Here is a 24,771-nt window from a genome sequence, read left to right as displayed (position 1 = left end):
ATGTAGAAAAGTAGTTGCAGTTATAACATTTTGACACATATACCTTATAACAGTACTTAATATGTAACATTATGCCCTGCAACTTAATGACTTAGTTGAGAATATTGTCAGATACACTTCATATTTTAGTGTTTACTCGTTAGTTGAATAAAATAAATAAAAAAAAGAAAATCATAATGAAACATACTCAATCATTTATCTGGAAAGTTCATACCTATATTACATTAGATATGTGCACATAATCAATCTGTGTTTTTATTTTTGATACATTAGGTATGTGCACATTGTCAAACTGTGTTTTTATTTTTGATATTAGGTATGTGCACATAGTCAATGTTTTTATTTTTGATACATTAGGTATGTGCACATAGTCAATCTGTGTTTTTATTTTTGATATGTTAGGTATGTGCACATAGTCAATCTGTGGTTTTATTTTTTATACATTAGTAATGTGCACATAGTCAATCTGTGGTTTTATTTTTTATATAGTAGGTATGTGTACATAGTCAACCTGTGTTTTTATTTTTTATATAGTATGTGTGTGCACATAGCCAATCTGTTTTTATTTTTTATATTGTAGGTGTGTGCACATAGCCAATCTGTTTTTATTTTTTATATTGTAGGTATGTGCACATAGCCAATCTGTATTTTTATTTTTTATATTGTAGGTATGTGCATATAGCCAACCTGTGTTTTTATTTTTGATATTGTTCATAACAAGTTAAAGAAGAACTTAACATTTGCCACTATGTGTGTGTATAATATTTGATAGATCTATTGTACAGATGCTATATATGTGTTGTTTCTATCCACAGAAATATGTGATAGTATTAATAAACACAAGATAATTTGCATTAGAAGAACACTTTATATACATATACATTTGTACCTAGTATAATACACTTAGTTTTAAGAACAAAGTATTAGCTGTATAATGTTATTTCCTTTCAAATTTAGTGTTTTTTTTAAGTACTTGTTTTATAAGTTATCTTTTGAAAAGTTCTGTTTTGTGAGGGTTATAATACTAGTTAAATGTCAGCTGTATTTATAAAATGTAATATTTCAGTAAGGTCTTTCAGTGTACAGTTTCTAGAATTATCTTTTGTACAAAACCAGTAAAATTGAAAAACAGTACTGTCAGTAATAATTTTCAAAATCTTATGTTGTATTTTGGAGACTATTAGCATTGTTTGAGAAAAAATACTGAATAAAATTGTTGCTTTTATTTGACATTTATGTAACAATTTTCTGATATATGGGTAACACTGAGGCAGTTTTGAAAAGATGCCTGATTTACTTAAGGTTAACTGCATGCAAGAATTATATGCACATGTATATGTCTACATAATATATACACACACATAGGAGTATGTAGTTTAAACAACAATGGACCTTTCCCAACTGCTAAATCTGTTACACGCCAGGAAATTGACCAAATTATTGTGAGAGCAAATTTGTACCAGGAACATTTCTTTCTTGTTTTTTAAGTGGAAAATCTATTAAGTTTGCTGTTTTATTTACACTGTAGCTAGACAAGATATTTTTAGATAGTTCTGAGCTGAATAATGAATACTTTGAAACAGGTGCAACCACTACACCAGGATGATCAACTTGGGGATTCCCCAAACATTCTTGAATTTATGTAGGTCTTTCTTCCTTGTTCATTTAATAATATTAACCTGAGCTTGTATTGTGAACTAAATACACACGTTATGCATTTCGATTGTAGTTTTTGTGTTTCTTGTTGACACTGTTTGTGCTATTGCAGGTCTTACACGTGGTTATAGGGCTTGTATGACTATTGAATTCTTCACATATAAAGGGTAGACCTAAATTTAACCTATTATTTTTTCTATGTAGGTTTCCATGTCATGCATATATGTGGCACCTTTCTGACTTTTGTTTGTAAATGTGTTTTAATATTGTTAATCAAAAACTTGCTATTGTTGATATCATATTTCATTATCTGTCACCTACTATTGTTTGTAACCAGAGACAACAACTTTGTTAATAATTGGAAGCTTTGATCATACTCGTTATAACTGCAGCCTTTTAAATACAAATTTTTAGCATGTGTAATTTAATGTATGTCAGTTATGATGCCTTTGTTTTTGATACAAATCAACCAAGAATCATATGTATTTTGATTGAATGTTATGAACCCACTGTTCTTAAGTTTTACTTATACAATGCCTGTATAAGATGAGCTGTTACTTTCACAGAAACTATTTATCTTATCAAAGGTATGATTATTTGCTGTAGTGGTTTCCAATTGCTAGTCTGTAGGAAGATTTAAGATAGTGGAGAAAAAAATGTGTTTTGAACTATAGCTATAGAACTACATGGTTTTACAACTTAATTTAAAAGTACTTTAAAATGTTAATATTGTGAAATGTTGGGATCGAAACTAGTTAGTTCTCAATTGGAATAAAGTTGGAAACCTTTGTGTTATTCTCTTACATTTCTCTGTTAATCATACCTAATTAATTTTTTCAAATATTAATAGTTGAAACACGTAATGAACACGTACATTTACGAAACATAAACAGCCCAAAACATGGTCTGATCATTTCTTTGAGTCTTTCGGTTGATCACTGTCTTTGATTATTAACTTTTATTAAGTACGAAGTAATTCAGTTACACATTTCTCTAAGTAGAAGCTATGGTTATCATGCTACTGTTGTATTAACACAGTAGCATTCTTTACAGGTAGCACAGTGTCTGACAGATAAAGAGGACACTGTACAGTGGAAAATATTATAACTATTATTGTATGTGTGTGTATAAAACATCATGCTTTTTATTTTTACAGGTGTATTTTAATAATAGCAGAAATATAAATAAAACATGAAAAGTGTGGGAAAATAGAAAAATAAAGTTTAGAATTTTTATATAGCTCTAATCGAAATATCTATTTTCACTTAGAGCCCATTTTATAAATAATTAAGCGTTTATGAAACGAGTTAGTAAACCGATGTATTAGTTTGAACTGTTACAAGTATTTATATATAAAGAATTATTTAAATTTAAATAAAGGCATTTTTCAACAGCCAAAACTAGTTCTGATACATTTTAGTTTAATTTTATTGAAACAGAAAAAGATAATTCAGCTACTTAGTTTTACGTAGTTGTAATTGAAAAGGTGTTAATAAATCTAGAATACATACTTAAATGTTGTGAAATCACATCGCCGAAATTTATGTTATTAAGTTTCCGATAGTTTGATTAGAACGATCATAATTCAGAGACTAAGATTGAGTTATTTATCTTTTATTTTCGCATTAATTCCTCATATTATGATGTGTTGTGGACTGGTGATTAAGGCGCTGTACTTATAGTCACAATCTGTGGGTCACGAAATCGAAACCTGGCGCTGAACACGCAAGTACTTTTAGTCGTGAAGAGATACAATGTAACGGTTAATCTAGTTAGCTGTTAACAAAATGTAGTTTTAGAATAGACAGATGCTATTTCTAGCAGGTTACTTACTCTGTAGTCACTAGTTTAAAGTTAATAAAATCGACTAATAGTCTTAATTGCTTTGCCGGAAGAAACAAATCATGTCTTAAACTTTTTTTTTTTTATAATTATTCTTAAATTCCAAATGTTGACGTTTTCTTTATTAATATTTGTCTTAGACGTTTGTAGCAGCCCTATTATATTTTTAGTACCACATTTCTTATTTAGTTAGTTTTGAAAAGAGTGTATGTAATAGTATTTCAACGAGTTTCTCTTTGTTCATAAGGCCAACTTAACTACAGAAGTTACCTGAACACTTTATACGAGTCACATGTTACAACAGCAGTATTTATAATGTGAGCGCCTGTTACAAGCTTGCGAAACATGTTTATACATTAATTATGCTTGTCATAAGACGTTAATATTGTGTATATTATATTTTGAACGTTTAATTCTTTATTCAGTACCTTAGACGTTTTTCAAAAATAATAGTACAATAAAATTAAAAATTGTTTGGAAAGCGATTCTCAATAAAGTACAAAAAACAACTTGAATCAAAATGCAAAGATTATTTTTTAAGCCTACAATTAGGGAATCTTCGTTATTCTCTCAAACTACAAATCTCCTTTTTAAATTCATGTCAACAATGCTGATCAATTTTAGCGGAGTCGGAATAGGGGTTTGTAGCCTGAGAAAGTAACGTAGACACTATTTCCATCCTAGTTTTTGTTTACTTTTTTAGCTTCAATAGTTGTACTTTGCATTTTGATTCAAATTGTTTCTGCATTTTTTCACGACCTCTGTACCCCTTTTTAAATTTACATTTTTTAATTACATTATTTCTCAAGTCGTATTCACTGAGTTGGATGTTAAATGTTTTTCAACAGTTTACTGCTGCATTAGTTTGTTTCTAAACTCTCCCCCCCCCCTTCCCTCAACCATTATTTACTAAGCCAGGTGGTTCTGTGCCTGAGGTTTCCTATAAACATGAAGTTAACAAGCGAAGTAAAATCTGTAATATAAATCACCTCTCACAATAGTAGAGAAATTAGCTATTGTAATCGCTATTATTCGAGAACTCGCTTAAATAGTTGCAGAAAACTATAGAGACCAAGTACAACAGTGAAGTTGAAAAATGATAAATCCTCAACGTGTCAGTTTTCAGTTAATGAGCATTAATGTAACCTGGATTTCATTTAGTAGCGTAAAATGAAGGACTTGGAGAAATTCTTAAGGGCGAACAAACGAATTGGTGCTTGAATTAATTTTAAAACTACCCTATGACATACTCAACACTGCATTCATTAATATTGTCCAAGTTTCTGTAATGACTTGTAAAACTGTAATTGATAATACTAGACACACTTATAAACATAGACATTGTTTATTATATCACAACGAGGCATTTTCGTTTTCGACTGGTATAACGATGCTTAAATGGTTTATACATTTTTACGATGCTTGAAAAGCTTCGAGGAACTTGGAAAATTTTAGACGTTGGAAATTTCCTATTTCTATAATCAACTTAGATATAGCCCTACCGAGTTAGTTTAATTGCTGTCAGTAGCCCTCCTCCACTAGACTTACAACGTTAGAAACTGGGTTTCGATACCCATGGTGGGTAGAGCACAGACAGTCTGTTGTGCAGTTTTGTGCTTAACTTCAAATATACAAACGAGCTGTGGAAAGATTTTTCTCACAGTATACCTAGGTGATTTTGCTGTCAGTTTTGGTTCTTGAACAGCTTTGAATAGAAACTTTGTCAGTTGCGATGAAGAACTGTTAAAATCTCTTCTTCTCTTTCAAGAATCAATATAAAAATAGTCCTATGTTTGAATGAAATATTCACGGCTTGTGAAACATGTGTAATAATAATGATATGGATAACAAATGGATGAATTTTGTCTAAAAATCGGAAAATCAACTTTTTTATTATTATCAATATTTTAGTACCTTCAGCCATTGAGATAGGTCTTGAGTATGGTTTCAAGAACAAGTCTGCTTTTTAAGATGGTTTTTGGCCTTATGTTGTGTTAGTTTCTGTGAAATTCCTAGACGAACTCTTATGAATCACTAACGTGGTTCAAGATTTCAAACTTTTTTCTGCCATGTCCATTATTTTTATTTTCAGACTGATGTCACGAATAGCATTATAAAAGGGTCATATCGCTGTAATTTTTTTCTGTTTTTACTTGAAAGTAAAAGAGTAATATTCACAGTAGCAAAATTCTGATACCATTTTTAATTTTTTTTGAAATCTTGCTTTGAAAGTTGTTGTTTTTTTAAACTTCAGAAACTTGTAGATTGTTCAGGCTTTATGAGATAGTGAAGGTTTAGCTGCTGCACTAGTTAATGCATTAGGTGAAAATGTGTTAAGTTACTTCCATATGTTTGCTGTAGCATAATTCCATAAAACTGTACCTTAGTATTTTGTTACTAACAAAAAACATAATGTTAAAACAAAATTCAGTTTGTTTTAAATAAGACTTGTCCTCACTTATATATTAAATGGAACTTTGCGATACACATATATGAATGACAAGATAATAATAAAACAACATGCACGACTACACAACCACACCTTTGAAAGAAGCCAAAGTCACCTGATCTTTATACATGTTCACGATAGAATTGTCAAGTTATTACCTCGTAAGTTCGTTTTTATTACTTTTTGTGCATCTTCTACTGTAAAATTGCGGTTGAGAGAACTTTAGGAGGAAATGTTTTGAAGTCTCTAAAAGTAAGCAGAATTCATTGATGTTTTTGTAATTTGCTTTTGCAGAGACTTGCCTATACATCATATTGATGTTTTTGAGTGTATTAATTTTTTTTTTTTTTACGTCTATGCACTTGTCCAAAACCGAGAACATCGTGCAGAAAATCATTATGTAACTAACTTTGTGAAATCTTTGCCACAAAATATGATTAATCACCTTCCACCTCATAGACCACATGACTTCAGTAATCGGCTTACACAGCCCTTAGCCACGGTAAAGAGAAAACTCTCAATAATTGGGGTTCCCCAAGTGGAGGACCTATGGAAATATGTCTGTAAAGCTATACCCCCCTTTTTTTTTTCATGATAATTCACCTCGTATACTTTACAAGAACAAGTTAAGTGGAAATATTTAGAGTTTTATCTTGAGTTTTTCTTTGTGTGGAAAATTGGGCTGAATAAAAGCATTTCCTACAACCTCCTCCCCAAGTTCTCGCAAACGCATGGCTAGTTTATTTACAGTGATCCGAGTCACTCGTGCATTTTTTTTTCGAACTGTTAGTTTTAAATAAGTTCAGTTTAATCCATCATCTGATAAAAGTCAGGCTTAAATACGCTTTTGAAGGTTTTCAAAACTATACTGGCTAAAAATGAAGGATTTTTACCATAAACAGAAGCTACGTATGTGTATATGTAACTGAAAGTTTGAAACAGACACGCACAGTTTTCCAGATGGAAAAGTTGCTTTACAAGATAATGAAATACAGATTTTAATGGAATAAATATGTAACATTAGAAAATGCACGTGAAAAAAAGTAAAAAATTAAATATTTAATACCTCCATAATTACATACCTATTTTTAGATGTATTTGTTTATTTCCTTAATGTGAGTGTGGGTGTACATACTATGTACAGACATGGCCGCAGTGTTATATTGTATCCTATCAACGGTTTGCTAAGTTCTATATTACAAGTTTAACAAATGACTTGTATATTGTTTGGCAACGTCCGACAAACTTCTTAAATACAACAAAACGTCTAAAATAGATCATTTGTTGTGTTTATTGTCTGTAGACACGTTTGATCTTCATCTGATGTGTAACGCACGAAGAACCGGTTGAAACCATAAAAAGGGGGTGGGGGTGGAAGACTAAGGGAGCATATTTCAAGCGTGGTAGGCTGCCTACCTTTGGGCTAAACTATTTCAAGCTACGAGAATGATTTAAAAGAAATTATGCAACATTTTTCTTGCTTCTTTTGATTTTACCACATTTTTTTGTTATTGTAAGACTTCAAAAGTGTGGGTTTAAAACCCTAAGTTAGGTAGCTGGGTTATGATAATTACATCAACTGTCTCCCCCCATATCAAACTACTACATTACAATTCCAGGCGTCTTTTTATTCTTTCTGTTTTCTAATTTATTGTAGCTCGCGGCCGTTCTTGACGGCGTACAAAAACGGCCATCTCTGTGAAGTGTAAGGTTCGAATTCAGCCTTTGTGATCCAGATAAGTTGGTTGTATTTACTGGTAAAACATCCGAAAGAAAGCAGAGGTTTTTAAGTTTTATAGAAAAGACACTAGCGTACTTTACATCATCGCTGTTGCTTCTTTAAAACAAGTAGGTAATTTAGAAGATTTTGTAATAAAACAATGATGATAGAAGTTGAACAGAACGAGAAAGAAGGATTCAGTCCAGACCTCTTTACTCGCTTTCTCGCGGCACCCCCCAGTTCCCTCGTTCGGCCGTGCTTTCTCTTTAATCCACTAGAAAATCGGCCAAGCAGTCCGGCAACCGTGACACCCAGCAGCACCTACCAGTCGGTAAGTACGTAACAGTCATGCTTACTGTTGAATTTTGTAGGCCTTAGATGTATGACTTAAAAAGTTGTTAAAATTGCGTCACAAAAATGATTGAAAACTGCGCGGACGTCAGAGAAGTAGATTTGTTTAAATATTTGTCGTCGTATCTTGCCACGGAAATATATTTACTAATAATTTATTAGCTAGTCTGTTATCGGTTTGTCATAAACTATTAATACAAATATGTTAATTTAAAATCAAGAGCTTTCAAAAGTTGGGTAATTATAAAATATGTATTTATTTTTAGGTTTCAACATTTAAATGTATAAAAGTTTGTAAATATTGTTACATGAAGTCGGGTTGTACAAAGTGTATGTCAAGGCTTTAGGTAGAATTCAGAACTGAAAACGACAGAAGTCAGCAGTGTAAGAATTTGTTAGGTCGAAAATACTGAGTGAAGATTGCATCAAAACGTGAAATTAATTATAGTAAACAGCTTGAAACAAAGGTAAATAAAATTTGACTTTGCTTCGTCAACGGTGAAAGACGAATTATTTCTTCATAGGGGAATCATGACCTATAGGCTGTAGTTCATTATGCTGTTAAGCACGAAGTTAAGTAGTGGTCTATGTTCTATATACCTAATTGTTTTGCGTTAGAACACACTAAACTAGTCACTGAACACACCCACCAAGCGTGCGAGCTTTGGTGGAATAATTAATATATATAATAAGAGTGTAGCTTTACTTCCTAAGACTTCTGTAATCTAATCAGTTTACCCCCCCCCAAAAAAAAAAAAGTATTTGTAATTTTTAATATTACTGCTGTCATGGTTTTTCGGATTTGGGATTTTTGTTCTACGTATAATACATTTTTGTCTGTCTACACGTAGTGCTGATAATTTATATTATATAAAAAGAAAATTATTTAAAGTACCTAGGTAAGGTTGTGACAACTATATACGAATTTTTGTAATGTTTATACAACCATGGGCATCTGTATGGGCAACTGTTTCCCCTGGATTGCCAATTTTGCATTACTGTAGTTATAGCTTTGATATCGTTTTATCATATTGCTCCTTGTATACAACTATTTAAGTCTAGTTAGTTACTGAATATCTTAACCTTAAATGTGTAAAGAAGAATGATATAGACTGCTCAGTTTACAGAATGAACAATATTTTTAATGCAGAAGGTGCTACAAGCATATTAACAACGAATACTCTGAATGTTTGATGAAGAAGAAAATTACACACATCAAACTGTATTCATTCATGGCAGTACATGGATTTGATCTTGGAGCAAAAGTAGAGTCTGCTAAGTGGAATTCCAACAAATATCAAGTAACAGAGTGTGGATGTTTATACAGTAAAACACTTGACTTTCATCTTAAATGGATGAAAACACAAAAATGTTAGAAATTACAATATTTTAATAGCAAAATATATAGAAAAAAATCTTTACTGGAACAAAACAAGAGGAAATATGTCTGTAACAAGTTTGTTGGACTGGCAAGAGAGAGAGAGGTGAAGTGTAGCCTTACCAAACTCATACCAGTGGTATACCTTACTCTCCTTTTAAGATAAATATACAACACTAGAAAATCTAATTAAAATTCAGGTTAGAAAATAAAAATGTATTGTGAATTGTGGCAAAATCTGAAATGAAAATAAAAATATAATTAAAATCTGTGCTGTCTCTTAGAAAAAAGATTAAGTAAAAATCAAATCAGGTTATCAAAATCTCCAACAAGGGTAGAACTTTTTTTAATGCTAAAAAGGCAGTGAAATCACACAAAACCAAATTGCACAGGTCACACATCAACCATATGGCCTCCATCCATTACAACTCAAATGAAAGGGTGTGGCAGTCCTGAGCCATTACCTGTTTTATCAAAAGAAAAGACAACCTTCAACCTTGGAACATCATGAACTACCTTTCTTGTAAGAAAACATGATTGACTGCTAATAATTTAACTAAGTTTCAGGCAGAAGTGCAAACAAGGACATATTGATGGATTTGCTTGAGCAACTTTTTGTGTCTAAACTTAGTTGAGAAAGAAGCAAAAATTGTGAGAAAAGTACACATTGATAAAAGGAGGTAGCAAACATATAATACTGTTGTATATCATATTTTATTTCCAGCCATTCCTATTTTTAAAACTACATGAAAATTATGTTGCTGAAGAGAGTGTTGCTTATCCTCACTGCAGTAAAATTACTTACATAACCACATAATCACTACTATAGCAAGAACAATAAAATAAAAATGGACATGCAGCTTCAGGGAAAAACCTTACAGACTATGCTTAACAAAGGCAGAGCAAAGGAAATTAATTAGAAAAATGATCTTATATATAGAAACTCTTCCAGTAAGGATAACCATAAATCAAGTTAATATAAGAAATAAAACTTTAATGAATAAACGATATGAATACAGAAAACTATAAATACATAATACATTTTAAATAAACCAAAACTATACTCATACAAAATATTCTGTTTAAAACTAGTGTACATAGGTCACCTGTAATACTATCTTTTGCAAACCATGTACTTAAAAAAATGACACCCTTTAAAACCACGTTACACAAAAAAATTAGCCACACATAAATAAGTTTATACACAAGTACATCTGAAAGCAAAAGATATATATACACACACATATATGGACAATGCACCAAAAATGTATAATATGAAGTATTATAGACAAAACTTAGCATGCTCATGTACAATACCTAAAGAGAAGAGAAAATCATTAACATCAACTCCATTATCTGACTAAAACCAAAAACCTTCAACATTTGTCATAATATATATATATATATAGATAAGTGAAATAAATGCACACAAAATTCCCTAAAGATACAAATATGGTCAACCAATGTTCACAATAAAGAAAAGTATCTGAATATTCAATGTAATTTCAAAACTTCTGTCTCTGGCCTAAAAAGTAAGTTTGGAAATTTGATGTATAGATGACAGATCTTCAAGAATGTAAGCTAATATAAATATTGTTACAACCATTAATGTATTTATGTCCCATTTGAACTGATGATTTGTATTGAGTGAAATGTGTTATCTGTAATTGTTGTGGTAGTTGAAGTACAATTATACATTCTTCTTGAAAACCTTGAGTGACTGGATAAAGAATAGTGTTAAAAAATATTGTAAGCCTAATACTAGTATTTTATGAGTAAAGTTATGAACTTTGGAACAGCTAATACATGCATGACTTAATAAATGATATTGTAATAAATAATATTACAGATTTTCATGAGTTAACAAGTGTTTATGTACTATTCCACTAATAAATACACACACTTTTGTTTCATTAACTTAGTAAAACAAGTATCGAAAGTGATTATTGTAATGATGAAATTGCCTCGCTGTAAATAATACCAGAGAAGACACTTCCTTTTGTGTAAATATTCCATTTAACTTTCTATGGCTTGCTGTGAATCTAAAGGCCCTAGGAATTGATTTTAAACATAGATAGAATGTTTCACAACTGTCCAGCTGAAAACAGAATTGAAAATGCAGGGTTAAAGAACTCCAAAAGGCCAGAAAAATTCAATCAAATGTCTGGATTACAACTATAATGGGTCTGGCTGCAGAAATTTGCTGTCTTTAATTTTTTTCTTTTTTGAAGCAAAGTATGAGAATTAAAAAAACTCATAAACCTGATGATCAAGTTCTGTGCATGCAGATTTACTGAACTTGTGCTTGATCCCTACTACCTGTTTTGCCAGTACAGGCATCTTCTGATGCAGAGCATAATATGGGACCGTAACTATGCCCTTTGAAGGATTATTATTATGTCCACAACTATCCTGGGACCTTGCTGCAAAATGAAAACACAAAACAGAGCCTGTATCTGGTGGGTAAGAAATGATGGTCAAACTGCAGAGTTGGGCACCCATAATAGTGATTGACTTAGATCCAATGCTGTATGGGTGCTTGCTGTTTGTTGCTTTTGACAGACAATCTTGGATTTATGTACCATTACAGTTGTAATAAACTCAAGTTTCTTTCATAAACTATGCATTTGTTATTATGATTTGGTAATTTACTACCCCTTGCACATAGTGAAAGTCAACAGTACACTATTGGCTTCAAGAAATAAATAATTATTGGCAAAATCTAGCTGAATTAAACTATTCATCTGAAAGTCTTTGCTGTAATTAATATTCAGCCTATTGCTATCATTTGTCACTGAACTCTAACGAACTTCATTTAAATAAATAGGCATTTACTCTCCAGAATGGCTACCAGTCTATGGACCATTGGTGCACTGTAACACTTGCAATAAGTTTTTCCAATTATGTAAGTTGGCATAATAGAAAAGTAAATATAGGTAATCATAATGGAATAAGACTGTGCTAGTAAAGAACACAACTATCTTACTACACACAGAAGGGTTGCACACAGTTAAACATACATGTAACAGTTTCCTTTAAGAACTTTATGAAGTGCCACTTTACAATAGAAAAATCACTTGATTAACTTGAGACAGCTCTTTCAGTTGTTCTTTGCTATTTTTTACCAAACTGTTCTAGCTGTTATAATCAAGTAGTACTTCTGAAAAGTAATGTAACATTGTATTTCACAATTTTGATGGTTTGGAAAACAAGAAATACAATTTCCTTTCAATTAGTAATCTCTCAATTACATTATTGTCTTAGGTATGATGATTGGGTCGTCATAAGAAAATATCCCCAATATAATTTGTTAGAGTAAACCACATGCTAGTTCGGAGAACAAGAATCACAATGATCTTTCAGTCACTGGTTTCTTGACCAAGTGACCACTGTACCTTTAGTGTTAACCATGTGATAAGGAGGTTATTAATGGCATTTCTTGGCCAACTGCAGCAGTTGTGAAGCTGCCCTGTCTCACCAACCACTTGGTTTGAGTTATTTTTTTAAAATATCAGAAACCCCAAGTTGCTGAACAATAGCTCCTGATCCTAAATTCAGGAAAGTATGGGTTCAAGCATGGTTTATCTATCAGTTTTGCTGAACATTGGACTGCCCATGACCTTCAGTGGCTTTGTGGACTCACTTTCTGTCACAGGGAGGGTCTCTGCTACCCCATAGTTCATCACTGTCTCCTGCAAGTACCCATCATCTCCACTTCTTGTGAAACAACTCACATTGGTGGCTGTCTTCTGCCAATTTTACCTAATTCTCAGCTCATATGGATGCTTTCTTCATAGAGAAACTCTCCATTCCACAAATTGTCAGTGACATCTTACCTTCTTGAGAAATGGCTGGGTTAGTAGCTTTCATTCACCAATAGCATCTCATGTTTGGTTGCTGGGGTGGTTACAGGTTGCATATCTCTACCACCTTCTGTCAGTATGTTTTGACAAACAATTTGTGGGTGGCATCAACCAGACCAATTGCTCCATTACTCTCATTGTCAAGTGTACCTGTAACAGACCAGTCCCGTAGTCTTGGACATCCTAGACTGCATGCCATACCAATTACCTTCAATCATCTGGGTTCTGATCATGCTAAATCTCAGTTTTAGGGAGAGAACTTTGTTAAACCTCCTTAGTACACCAGATGACACTCATTCTCTTGAACTGTGCTGTTAGCAGGGTGATGACTTTTATGGATCTTCAGCTTTAGTAAAATCCTTTGTTGAGGAGAAGACTTTTTTTGCAGATCATGCTAGGTCTCCCTATTGAAAAGTGATTCAACTTCTTCCAGTTCATACATCCTTCACCAGGTAGAAAAGGAGATTTCTATGTTTGCTTAAGCTAGTTGAGGTATTTGCTAAAGTACAAAACATCTTGGCTCACTCCCAATCACAAAGCACAACTCGATAGCAGTGATAGCTGTTGCCATTGCACCAAAATTGGTCTTTCCCTACTACATTGTTGTGCACTCCAAAATATAGATTTTCTGCAAAGCAAGAGTAGGGTTTGTTAACAGAAAGTTTTATGGATATCAACCAGTGTAGTATGTACCTCCAATTTAATTTGTTTAAAGAAAGAATATAAGTGGGAAATTGTCAGATTATAATCTTAAACATAAAATAGAGACAAACATAATACACTAAAACAAAAGGAAGTGTGTTGAACTGGCTTACTAAGGCTTCAATTTTTTTTTTATCGCCAGCTAAGTCTGGGTCCCCCTGTTAGGTAAATCTGCAACGCTAAAGTATTTAAGTAAAACGCAAGTTAAAATATTATATTGTTGGTTACATCATGGTATAAAATGGGATAAAAAAGATGCAGTTGTAGGGAAAGAATGCTGTGACTTACCAACAAGGGGTATAATATACGTTATAAAGTTATCAAAATCTCTTAAGCAGTAGAGGCTGGCTACTAATACTAGAAATACAGTAACATCATACAAGGCTGGTGTGAACTACTCAACCACATGAAGTTTGTCCACTACGACTCAAGTGCAAGGGCATTGCAGTCCCAGGTTATTACCCAATTTGTCCACACAAAAAAGAGACAGTTTCCTACTCAGGGATATTACGAACTATCATTCTTGTAAGTAAACGCATTTAGTTGTTAATTAGTAAATTAAGTCCTAACAGATTTAGAATAAGAAAAGTTTTGCATATTAAGGGGGTAAAACACACAACATCATCACGGAGCACAAGAGGATGTGTAGACATAAAAGTCAAAAGATGATTCAGAAGCAACAATGTACGATAAGATTTGCTACATATCTATATAAAAAATCAATACATTGGAAAAGCTAACAAAAGTTATAATTTAGTCATTAATAAACGTACACGACTTTGTAACAGTAATCTATCTGAAGTACCCCATATTGTCCTATAAAGAGATCGTGAAGCTGAATTCAATAATGCTAAAGTAATGGAATGTTACATGAACCAGAAATGAGTTAAACCTTCTACTTTGAGTTGATAATATTGTTAACCTATCACAATAATCGACAAAGCTTAAATACCTTTCTAAGACTTTTCAAATAGATTTTGAAGTTCCAATGGTACGACAGCTTCAACAAATAGATAAAATATCTATCTTTTTAACAAGAAAACCAAGGTTTTAATCCCGACTTTTATTAACTTTTGCTGTAAACTATTTTGTATATGTTTACACTGATGCTGAATTGAATAGGATGAGTACAAACTTTTTAAGAGTAATAAGTGAATATATGTTTATATATACACGCGATTTTTATGCTTAAGAACAGTACATCCTTTAATCATTTGTAGTTGCACTGTCTTGTATGTTTAATATCACCAAATAATTGATACGTGTATTATGAATTGGAGAGTACATACTACGCTCCCTGCAACTTGGGAGATGTGATTCTTTTGTGAAGATGTTGGTCACTCTCCTTTTTACTATAATTATCTCTTCTGTAACAACCAATAAGAAAAAAATATTGTTATACTGACTTATAAAATAAATATACTTTTTTAAACTGTTTGACGTAACCACTGGCTGACATGGCCTAGTGAGGTTAGAACTCTCGATTCCTTTCTGTAGATCGAAACCTCTTACCGAAAATGCTTACATTTTCAGCTGTGTAAACATTATTATGTGATGATCAATAGCAATATTCGTTGGTAAAGATTATCTCGAGAATTGGTGGCGGATAGTGCTTATAAGCTGCCTACCCTGTAACTTTAAAATTAGGGACAGCTAACGCGTATAGGCTTCTAAACTTCGTGTGGAGTTCAACAAACGCACAGACAAGATATCACCATATCACACTAACATTGGCAAGAATTTAATACAAGTATTTCTTTATTGGTACTGCGGTATGGGTTTTAAGAAAAACACAAAAATATCTCTACCGTACTCCTTGTCGACATGTTATATGTTCTTATTGGAAACCAGTGTTAAAGAGGAACATAATTACCATGACATTTCTAAAACAAACCTAACAGTTGTCCAGTTTTTCGTCAACTTGCATTTTTTAAATCTCACATATATTTTATTCTTCATTGCAAACACTGTTAAAATAATGAGACAGTTTTTATAATTCGGTACTATGTTGTCACAAGAGTTACGTTTCTGCGCTCTACAAGGATGTTGCTAGAGTTTATAAATTGTGGTGTCAGTTAGTATTAACTTTGGGCTCGGTATGGCTTGGTAATTTATTTGGGCGCTTGACTCACAATCTGCGAGATGCGGGTTTGAATTTTCACCACTGAATATGCTAGTCCTTTTAGCCTTGGTGTCGTTGTTAAGTTACCGTCAGTCCTACAATTTGTTGGTAAAATAGTAGCTAAAACACTGATGATGTTACCGTGTTTCTCCGATAATAAGACCTACCCATAAAATAAGACCTAGTGTGATTTTTGGGGATAGTTTTAATATAAGCCCTACCCTTAAAATAAGCCCTAGTTAAGAGTAGCATGAAGAGGAAAGAAAAAAAAAAAAAATATTAATTAGTTTAATAGTTAGTTAATTAGTTTGTTTAAGTATTATTCAGTTAGTTTAATAGTTTAATAATAGTTTATTTTAAATGGTTAGTTTAATAGTTTTACTTTGTAACTTCATTTTTTTAATATATCAAAATAAGCCCTAGTGTCATATTTTGGAGTGAAAATTAATATAAGCCCTGTCTTATTTTCGGAGAAACACGGTAACTAACTGCCTTTTCCCCTAGTTTGTTACTGTTAAATTAAGGGGTATTAGTTTAGATTTGCACGAACTTCAAAACACGCTAATCCAATTACTAAATTAATTAATACTCGTCAATTAATGCTTGGTAATTAATTAGTAATTGTCAATTATTACTAAATTGGCTGTTTTGCATGTTTTGTGTTTGAATAACCAAAACTAATTAAACGTCTAGTACTTTCAAAAATTTGCTTTTAATGTGCTGGTGAAATTGGTTTCCAGTATATATTTCGTAATTTACTTATGTTTGTTTAGTTTGATAGTGTTTCCAAAGGAACTGGTACTTGTATTCATGTGGGTAGTTTTCGTAAGTGCGGTTATGATATTGGAACCGTTTCAGATGACTGAAAAAGTTGTTTGAATGGCTTATGTAACGCAAGCCGTCGTTTATTAAATAACATTTGTAAGCTCCGCGATGTTATAGGGCTATACGATCTTCTTGGTTTCTCTCCTTCCCTCTTTAACAAGTTATATAAATTCATTATTTTCCGACTTCTTATTCGAAACGTTTCTTATTTTCATAATGTTTGCTTTTTTATTTAATTACACAGGTTTGGGATAATTTTTAACCCTTTCCAGTCACTTATTAAGTGATTTGTTTGTCTTATTCTGTTGTTGTTTTTGGAATTTCGCACAAAGCTACTCGAGGGCTATCTGTGCTAGCCGTCCCTAATTTAGCAGTGTAAGACTAGAGGGAAGGCAGCTAGTCATCACCACCCACCGCCAACTCTTGGGCTACTCTTTTACCAACGAATAGTGGAATTCACCGTCACATTATAACGCCCCCACGGCTGGGAGGGCGAGCATGTTTGGCACGACTCGGGCGCGAACCCGCGACCCTCAGATTACGAAGCGCACGCCTTAACGCGCTAGGCCATGCCAGGCCCGTTGTCATATTCTATCATCGAATAAATGACTTTTCACACGTGTTAACGTTAGCACTAATCGATGTATTTTCTGTACAGCGTGATAGTAATAAAATCCACTGATGTAAGGCACGAGTATAAATGATTATTTTATTATCAAACGCGCGTTTTTCAGGAACAAGCAAGTACATATAACATTGTGCTGATATTTCACCCATGTATAAAAACATTAAACAGCAATTATGTTTACTATAGGTTGAACGGAAAGAAAGCTTAAAATAAGAATTCTTTAACATTAAAGGATATTTTATTATAATTATTCAGAAAGTTTTTCGGGTTCACTATTAAAATTTTCATGTATGACATAACTGGTTTTGCCAGTTTGTATGGAAGTGACAGTGGAACTTAGAATATCCTAAAGTGTGTGTAGAAGTTTATCTTCTATGATGGTAACAATCATAGTGGAAGAACAACAGGCAAAGTCGGAGTGCGTTAAAAGTTACATTTTATACGTGTATTTGCATATTTATCAAAGAAAGTTGCTAACTGTAATATTTAGTTTTCAAGCTGTATTCAAAGTATAATTTAAAAATTTTCATTAGAATGGAAGCCGAAGTTTAAACAACAGAAAAAAAAAATCAGTTTGATAGTAAATTAAAGTTATACTATCTTTAAGACATTCATCCCAAAAGAATAAAAGGGTAAGTCATATTTTATTTTATTCTATATAAAGAGAATAATGTTTTGTAAAACTTTACCATTTGATGTGGTAAAGGCAAACTTTTTAATGAAGACTTAGAAATATAGAAAAACAGCCTCTTCTTTCTGTTACTTACACATATTTATACATAGACATAATATATAAATATATTGAACTGTTTTCAGTTGTAGGCTGGCTAGAACGTAACCAGTTTCCCTTTTTGATTCGTAGATATTCTTGCACAAGTCTGCCATGCAGCATCATGCTCGGGAGGTCCATCGCGGTGACGTCAAACCCCATCAGTGTCAACAGTGTCTGAAGACTTTCTCATCCAACCATCAACTGACCCAACACCTCCGAGTTCACACGGGCGAGAAGCCTTACAAATGTTCATATTGTGACCGTCGTTTCAAACAACTTTCACATGTTCAGCAACATACCAGACTCCATACAGGTAAAGAGGGTTAAATGTTCTATATATGAATAATTTTGTAAATGGTGTCATGGCAAATCTTTAGTTGTTAAACATGCATATTTCATATGAAGCGTGCTTTATCCTAATATATATGTATATATTTATAAGATTTGAATATAGTTTCAAATTTTTGTCTGTTAAAAAAAATATGAAAGATTAGTAGACAAAATTACTAGAAGTTTCCTTGTATTATTATTGTCGGATAGGTCGCAGCTTATAAATATCAATGGTTTAAGGCCCGGCATGGCAAGGTGGGTTAAGGCGTTCAACTCGTAATACGAGGGTTGCGGGTTCCAATCCCCATCACACCAAACATGCTCGCCCTTTCAGCCGTGGGGGCGTTATAACGTTATGGTCAATCCCACTATTCGTTGGTAAAAGTGCCAAGAGTTGGCAGTGGGTGGTGATGACTAGCTGCCTTCCCTCTAGTCTTATACTGCAAAATTAGGGATACGGCTAGCGCAGATAGTCCTCGTGTAGCTTTGTGCGAAATAAAAAAAAATATGATGGTTTCTTTAGTAGGACAATCTTTTATATTTTGATGTTTTATAACCATGATGAAATAAGTTAAAAACTGTAAACTGAGCACTTTCAAAAGGTGGACCTTTCTTCTTCAGTCTATACCTGAAGGAGGTAGGTTCACCTTTTGAAAGTGTTTAGGTTATAAGGTTTTTATCATTCTATATTAATAGGTCTTGAACCTGCATATTTTTCTGACATTACAAATATAATCAAGATGTACCATTTATGAATATGGCAATTTTATGCATTGAGCTTTCAGCTGGATATATTTAGAACTAACTGATGACATACAAGCTTATTGAGAAATAAGATCTTAGTATAAACTTGGAAAAGCACATGTTAAAAGATGACAGTTTCACTATCTTTTGTGTTATTGTTACATCTTGTAGTAACAGTTATTTTGACTAGGCCTTAATTTTATTTTCTTAAAACTTAAAAATCACACTGGCATGTTACAAGTGGCTGAACCTTAAGAATAAAGAATTTTTTTATAATTCAATTGACCAAGTACTGACTATAATACTAATAAACTCTAAGACTTCTAAATAATCTCACCAGCATTTTAGTTCTCACATATATGCCTAATCTTATTGCAACATTCTGTATAAGGAAATTTTTGTCCTTGGCACATTTGGTATTAAGGAAAAGTTCTGATGTCATAAATATATTTGTTAATGACAATGATAGTGTATCTTGTCTAAAGTTGTAACATATGACAGAATACAAATATTTCTAACAGAGAATTGAGCTACATTTTTAAAATGTACTACAAGAAAAGTTTTTGAAATTGTAGTGGCACAGTGATGGATGACTGTGTATTAAAATTTCATAAGGCATTGTGGTTTATTTTAATTTTTCATGCATTTAGTTACACTGGTAAACAGTAAAATTACTGAGTATGGTTGCAACTAAATAGTGCTGTTTTCTATATTCAGTTGAATTAGTTATAATACATGTTAGTTGATACCCATCCTTCATAATTATGAATTTCAAATGTCTTGTGTTTTTTGTTTTTTTTGTGTTACTAATTTGAATTACAGAAAGAAAAAAATAAATTGAAAAGATTATCAAATGTTCACATTTGCATAAAAACATTGTAGTTGATTCTAGAGCAGCAGAGAACCTTTCATATATTTTAGACCCTCGTGTGTAATTATGTTTGAAATCATTTGGTGTGGATAAGCAGTTAGATGATTTTCATAAATTTAATAAAAAAGACTCATGGTGCAGATGCATTATGGCAATAGTTGATTGAAATAAACAAGTTTTAATTTATCTCATACTGCAACTATGTAATATCCTTAAATATTTGATTAAAATGACTAATATGTTACAGCTGGTTTCAAAATATGTTCAGTTATACCTAAACATATATTAAGCATGTTTAATATTTTTCTAGTAATGTATAAATCTTTTATTTGTTGTGTATTATTTTATTTTTCAACTTTTCCTCCTTTTGAGATAAATTGCACTTACAAAAATATTTATATCTGTTACAAATTGATTTTACAGGGTGACTATATGGTATTTCTTTTATGTTCTATTACATGACAAATGAGAAGGCAATCTATTATTCACAGATATCTTGTATGAAAATCTTGTTAAGAGCTTTGGCAGGTTAACAAATTAGTACTAGTAATCTAATACTGTTGATATAAATGGTAGACAGTTAATTATGTAAATATAAATGTGGCTATCTACCAGAGTTTAAATGATCCACCATAGTACTGTGTAACTTTCAGGAAATGTAAAAACATTTTTGTTAAATAGACCATTGAGTTAAATTTCTCAAGACTGTGATTCGTTTTTCAGTTTTCTAGAATCTAGTTGAAAGCTCCTTATTTTTCCTTGTTGATGACTAACTTTATAAGAGATGTATTAAAATACAGTTTAACAAAGTAGATCAAGTTTATGTGAAGTGTTTTAAAATTAAGTGCTTCATGTTTATACGTTTGTCAGTTTTATTACTTGTCAGAATCTATTGAAATATTTTGGATGAGCTATTGGTGAGTTTTATAACTGAGAAATTTTTTAAAATAAAAATCTAGTACTAATTATATATGAATTGTGTTTAACATTTTTCAGTAAAATGTGAAGATATTCTTTACGTTACAGGTTGTTCCTTTTTTTGTTGATTAATTTATCTTATTCTTTACTCTTAATAATATGTGTGAATGTAATGTTGTTTTTTGTAGATTTTATCAAAATCATTTCTGCTAAACAATTATGCTTGTGTATTCTTTTTAATTTTGTAGGAGAACGACCTTACAAATGTCACATCCATGACTGTGGACGTGCATTTATTCAGTTGTCCAACTTGCAGCAACATTTGAGAAATCATGACAACCAAATGGAACGATCAAAAAATAGACCATTCAGTTGCAACATCTGCGGTAAGGGATTTGCTTCAGAAAGCAGCTTAAGAACCCACCGATCAAAAGTAGGTACAACTCTGTACAGTTATATTTACAGATATAGTTAAACACTTTAGTTATTTATAAGTTAAATCTTGGAGTTTGAGAGTTTAAACTCTTTTTACTGAAAAATAAAAGATATTAATTTTAAGTATTTAGGTGAAATTAATTCAAATTATTTATATCTGTACAAAACAATTATTGTTATTATTTCAGATACTCTGAAGCATCAAATAAAAATAAAATACAGATTATTAAGAATGTAAAAGGACATCAGAAAGGTTAAGAGGTGAAGTGTTGTTAAAGGTCTGTGTATTGAAAGTATAAAGTGAAATGTACATCTACAAAATTGAAAAAATGTTGTTTTATGGAGCTCTAGGAGACACACAGACACACACGTGTCTCTCTGTGATTTTTATTTGTAATATAAAAACCACTTCTTTTCAAGGGGTTTTGAGAAATTATAAGTGTTGTATTTTTATTTGTAATATAAAAACCACTTCTTTTCTATGGGGTTTTTTGTTAGCTTGCCTCATTAAAAAAAGGAATAAGTAATAATATATAGGTGTACACTCTCAGGGTCTATTTAGTATTGATGCATAATTTTAGGTTTCTAGGTTTTTTACTCTTGAAGCTATGGCAGTCACACCTACACAGACACACATGCATACATAGACATGTATGTTGCTCTTGCTGTTTTTAATTCTATCTGTAATATAAGGAACCACTTCTTTTCTATGCAATTTTTTGCTAGGTTACCTTATTAAAAAGATGCAGATTTCTGCATGCACATAGATAAGTAATAATACCCGAGTGTGCACTGTGAGGGTCCACTTAGTATGAGTACAAACTTTCAGGTTTACAGCTCCCTTGGTCTTGGTGCTATGGCTGTCACATATTCTTTTTACATGGTATTTTGCTAGCTTGCTTCACTAAAATATGAGCTTGCTGCACTCTCACTTGGATAAATCATAATAACCAGGTGCATACCCTCAGGTTGCACGTAGTATGGGTGCAAAATTTCAGGTTTCCATGTTTTTTGTTCTTGGACTCATGGTGGTCACACACTGATCTACCCTTTTATTATTATAGTTATTTATAGAAAACATATAGTAAAGCTAACATAAGCTGACCAGATTTCCAGAAGTGCAGAATGGGACACCTAAGTGATGAATAAAAAATTGGTTGCATCACAAAATTAAAACTTCTTTTCATAAAAAAATTCATATCATCTTATTATTATACTCTTCATTAGATATTACTTTTTTAATGAATCAGAAGTGCATTTTGAAAACACACAGTAGAAAAGAATGCAAAAATGGCATGCATGAAAAATACATTCCATCTAAACATTATAATCCTTATTTGACAATATTTTCATAATTAACCTAAGATTTTTTTAACAAGCTGCAATAGAAACAATTGATGATGTTCTCAGTTATATACAACAAATGATCACATTTTCTGCATTTATAATTATCCTAGATATGAGAATATTTTAATAAAATTGCCTGAAAAAGTGCAAAATTTTGTTTAAGATATTGATATGACAATAGTGTGTTTCTAAGTGAAATGCTATAGTAATAACTGTATATAGACCAGTTTAAGCTGCAAAATTTTCAAAGATTGTTTGGACATTCATTACATATCCTAAGATAAAGCAAACTAATATCATATTGTTTTGTCAGTTATAACAATATTACTATGTATTGAACACTAATATATGGCATTTCAGTGATTTTATACTATAACAGTCAATGGCAGATGAGCAAGGGTGTTTTTAGACAGTGAGCAAGCTAATTTTATATTATCACAATGTCAATAAGTATATGATTGATTTTGTATGTGTTTGAACATTAATATATGAAAATAAAGGATATTATATGAGGACAGGACAAGTTTCATATGTAGTCATTGTGCAGTAGTACTTATCAGTGTTAATTTGATAAAGGAACAACTTTTAAGTTCATTATCTTCCTGAGTGAGACATTTTCACATTTCCTAAAGTTTCTGGGGAACAGTGGGACAGACAGCTCAAAACTGGATCTCTCTTGTCAAAATGGAGACACCTGATTACATTAAACTAACACAGTGTTGTACAACAGTGCTTATTTACATTATCTTTATTACTGGTATCTTTTCATCTTTATAGTTATGGATGTAAGTTTTTACAAAAGTCATTTCAAACTACATTTTGTTAAGTGTAGAATATTGGTTTGCAGAAGTTAATGTTATATTTAAGTTTTCTGTAATATTCCTTGAACTCTGTCTTAAATATGTTCAATATATCACCATTGTTTGAAAATAAAAATTCTTGTATTAAATTTGGCATTCTTCTCACCATTGTAACACTTTAAATTTATTAAATTAAAAGAAGAGTAGATTTATTATAATTCTTCAAAAATAAGTATGGATATATCATTCACACACACACACACTTTGAATAAGTTTAGTTGAAGCAACTAATAATACTCCTGTTATTTGAAAAAGGATTACTTGGTGTTGAGAGAAAAAATAACACTTCTCACAAAGGGTTACTTATTATACTTAAATGAAAAGGATACTACATTTCTACAATACTTAAAGTGCTGTTTCTAAAGGCCTGTTGTTTTTTTTTTTTTTTTTTCTCTTTTCACCAATATATTCCAAGATGCCAATAAAAGTGTTAGTTTTTCAACACATGGCTTGTATGTAGACAGCATAGAACTGTTTTTCTTGAGCATGATCTAGTATTATGTTTCAGAGGTGAAGCTTGGTATTACATGTTCTTTTCAACAGCTGATGCTCATTAATATTCTTCTGTCTAATTATTATGCATTCATAAGTGCTTGTAATGTTTTTTGTTTCTATAGTAATTTTTTTCTTAAGACTTAATATTTAGTTTTACTGAGCACAAAAACATTTATTATATCACGGTTTTATCATATTGAAACTTTTAACTTCTTAAGCTTCAAGCTTTAAACTTATTAAACTGTAATAACAAATGTATAATAAAGCAACTTTCTTATTCACCATTAATAATTCTGCAGAAATGTTGGTGGTGGTAGTTTAAGAAAATTTGTATTGATGTTTTTACTGTAACTTTCTGATGTACTGACTTATTTGTGTAATTAAGTGGTACATATATGTATGTGTGTGTGTGTGTGGTTTGTAAAATAAACTATTTTTATTGTATTGCAACTGAGTTTACAGT

General features: G+C 31.7%; 1 protein-coding gene and 1 long non-coding RNA gene across 9 annotated transcripts in view; both read left to right on the top strand.

The window, feature by feature from the left end:
* Positions 1 to 24,771, top strand: part of LOC143223043 (uncharacterized) — a 409,689-nt gene that overhangs the window by 349,456 nt on the left and 35,462 nt on the right. For all 8 annotated transcript variants that reach the window (XR_013012632.1, XM_076450437.1, XM_076450438.1 and 5 more), the window contains 2 exons: positions 18,399 to 18,621; positions 21,420 to 21,604. Coding sequence is in view for 7 of the 8 variants with exons in the window: in XM_076450437.1 (XP_076306552.1) it covers positions 18,399 to 18,621; positions 21,420 to 21,604 (408 nt within the window). In the remaining variant the exon portion in view is untranslated. The remainder of the gene's footprint in view (positions 1 to 18,398; positions 18,622 to 21,419; positions 21,605 to 24,771) is intronic.
* LOC143223045 (uncharacterized) lies at positions 3,188 to 14,291 on the top strand. Its single transcript, XR_013012633.1, has 2 exons — positions 3,188 to 7,998; positions 9,169 to 14,291. It is a non-coding gene; the product is annotated as an uncharacterized LOC143223045 (long non-coding RNA).

The sequence above is a fragment of the Tachypleus tridentatus genome, chromosome 8 (assembly GCF_004210375.1).
Source record: "Tachypleus tridentatus isolate NWPU-2018 chromosome 8, ASM421037v1, whole genome shotgun sequence".
Lineage (NCBI taxonomy): Eukaryota > Metazoa > Arthropoda > Merostomata > Xiphosura > Limulidae > Tachypleus > Tachypleus tridentatus.
Note: the sequence above shows the minus strand (reverse complement) of the source record. Positions and strands in the feature narration are given on the sequence as shown.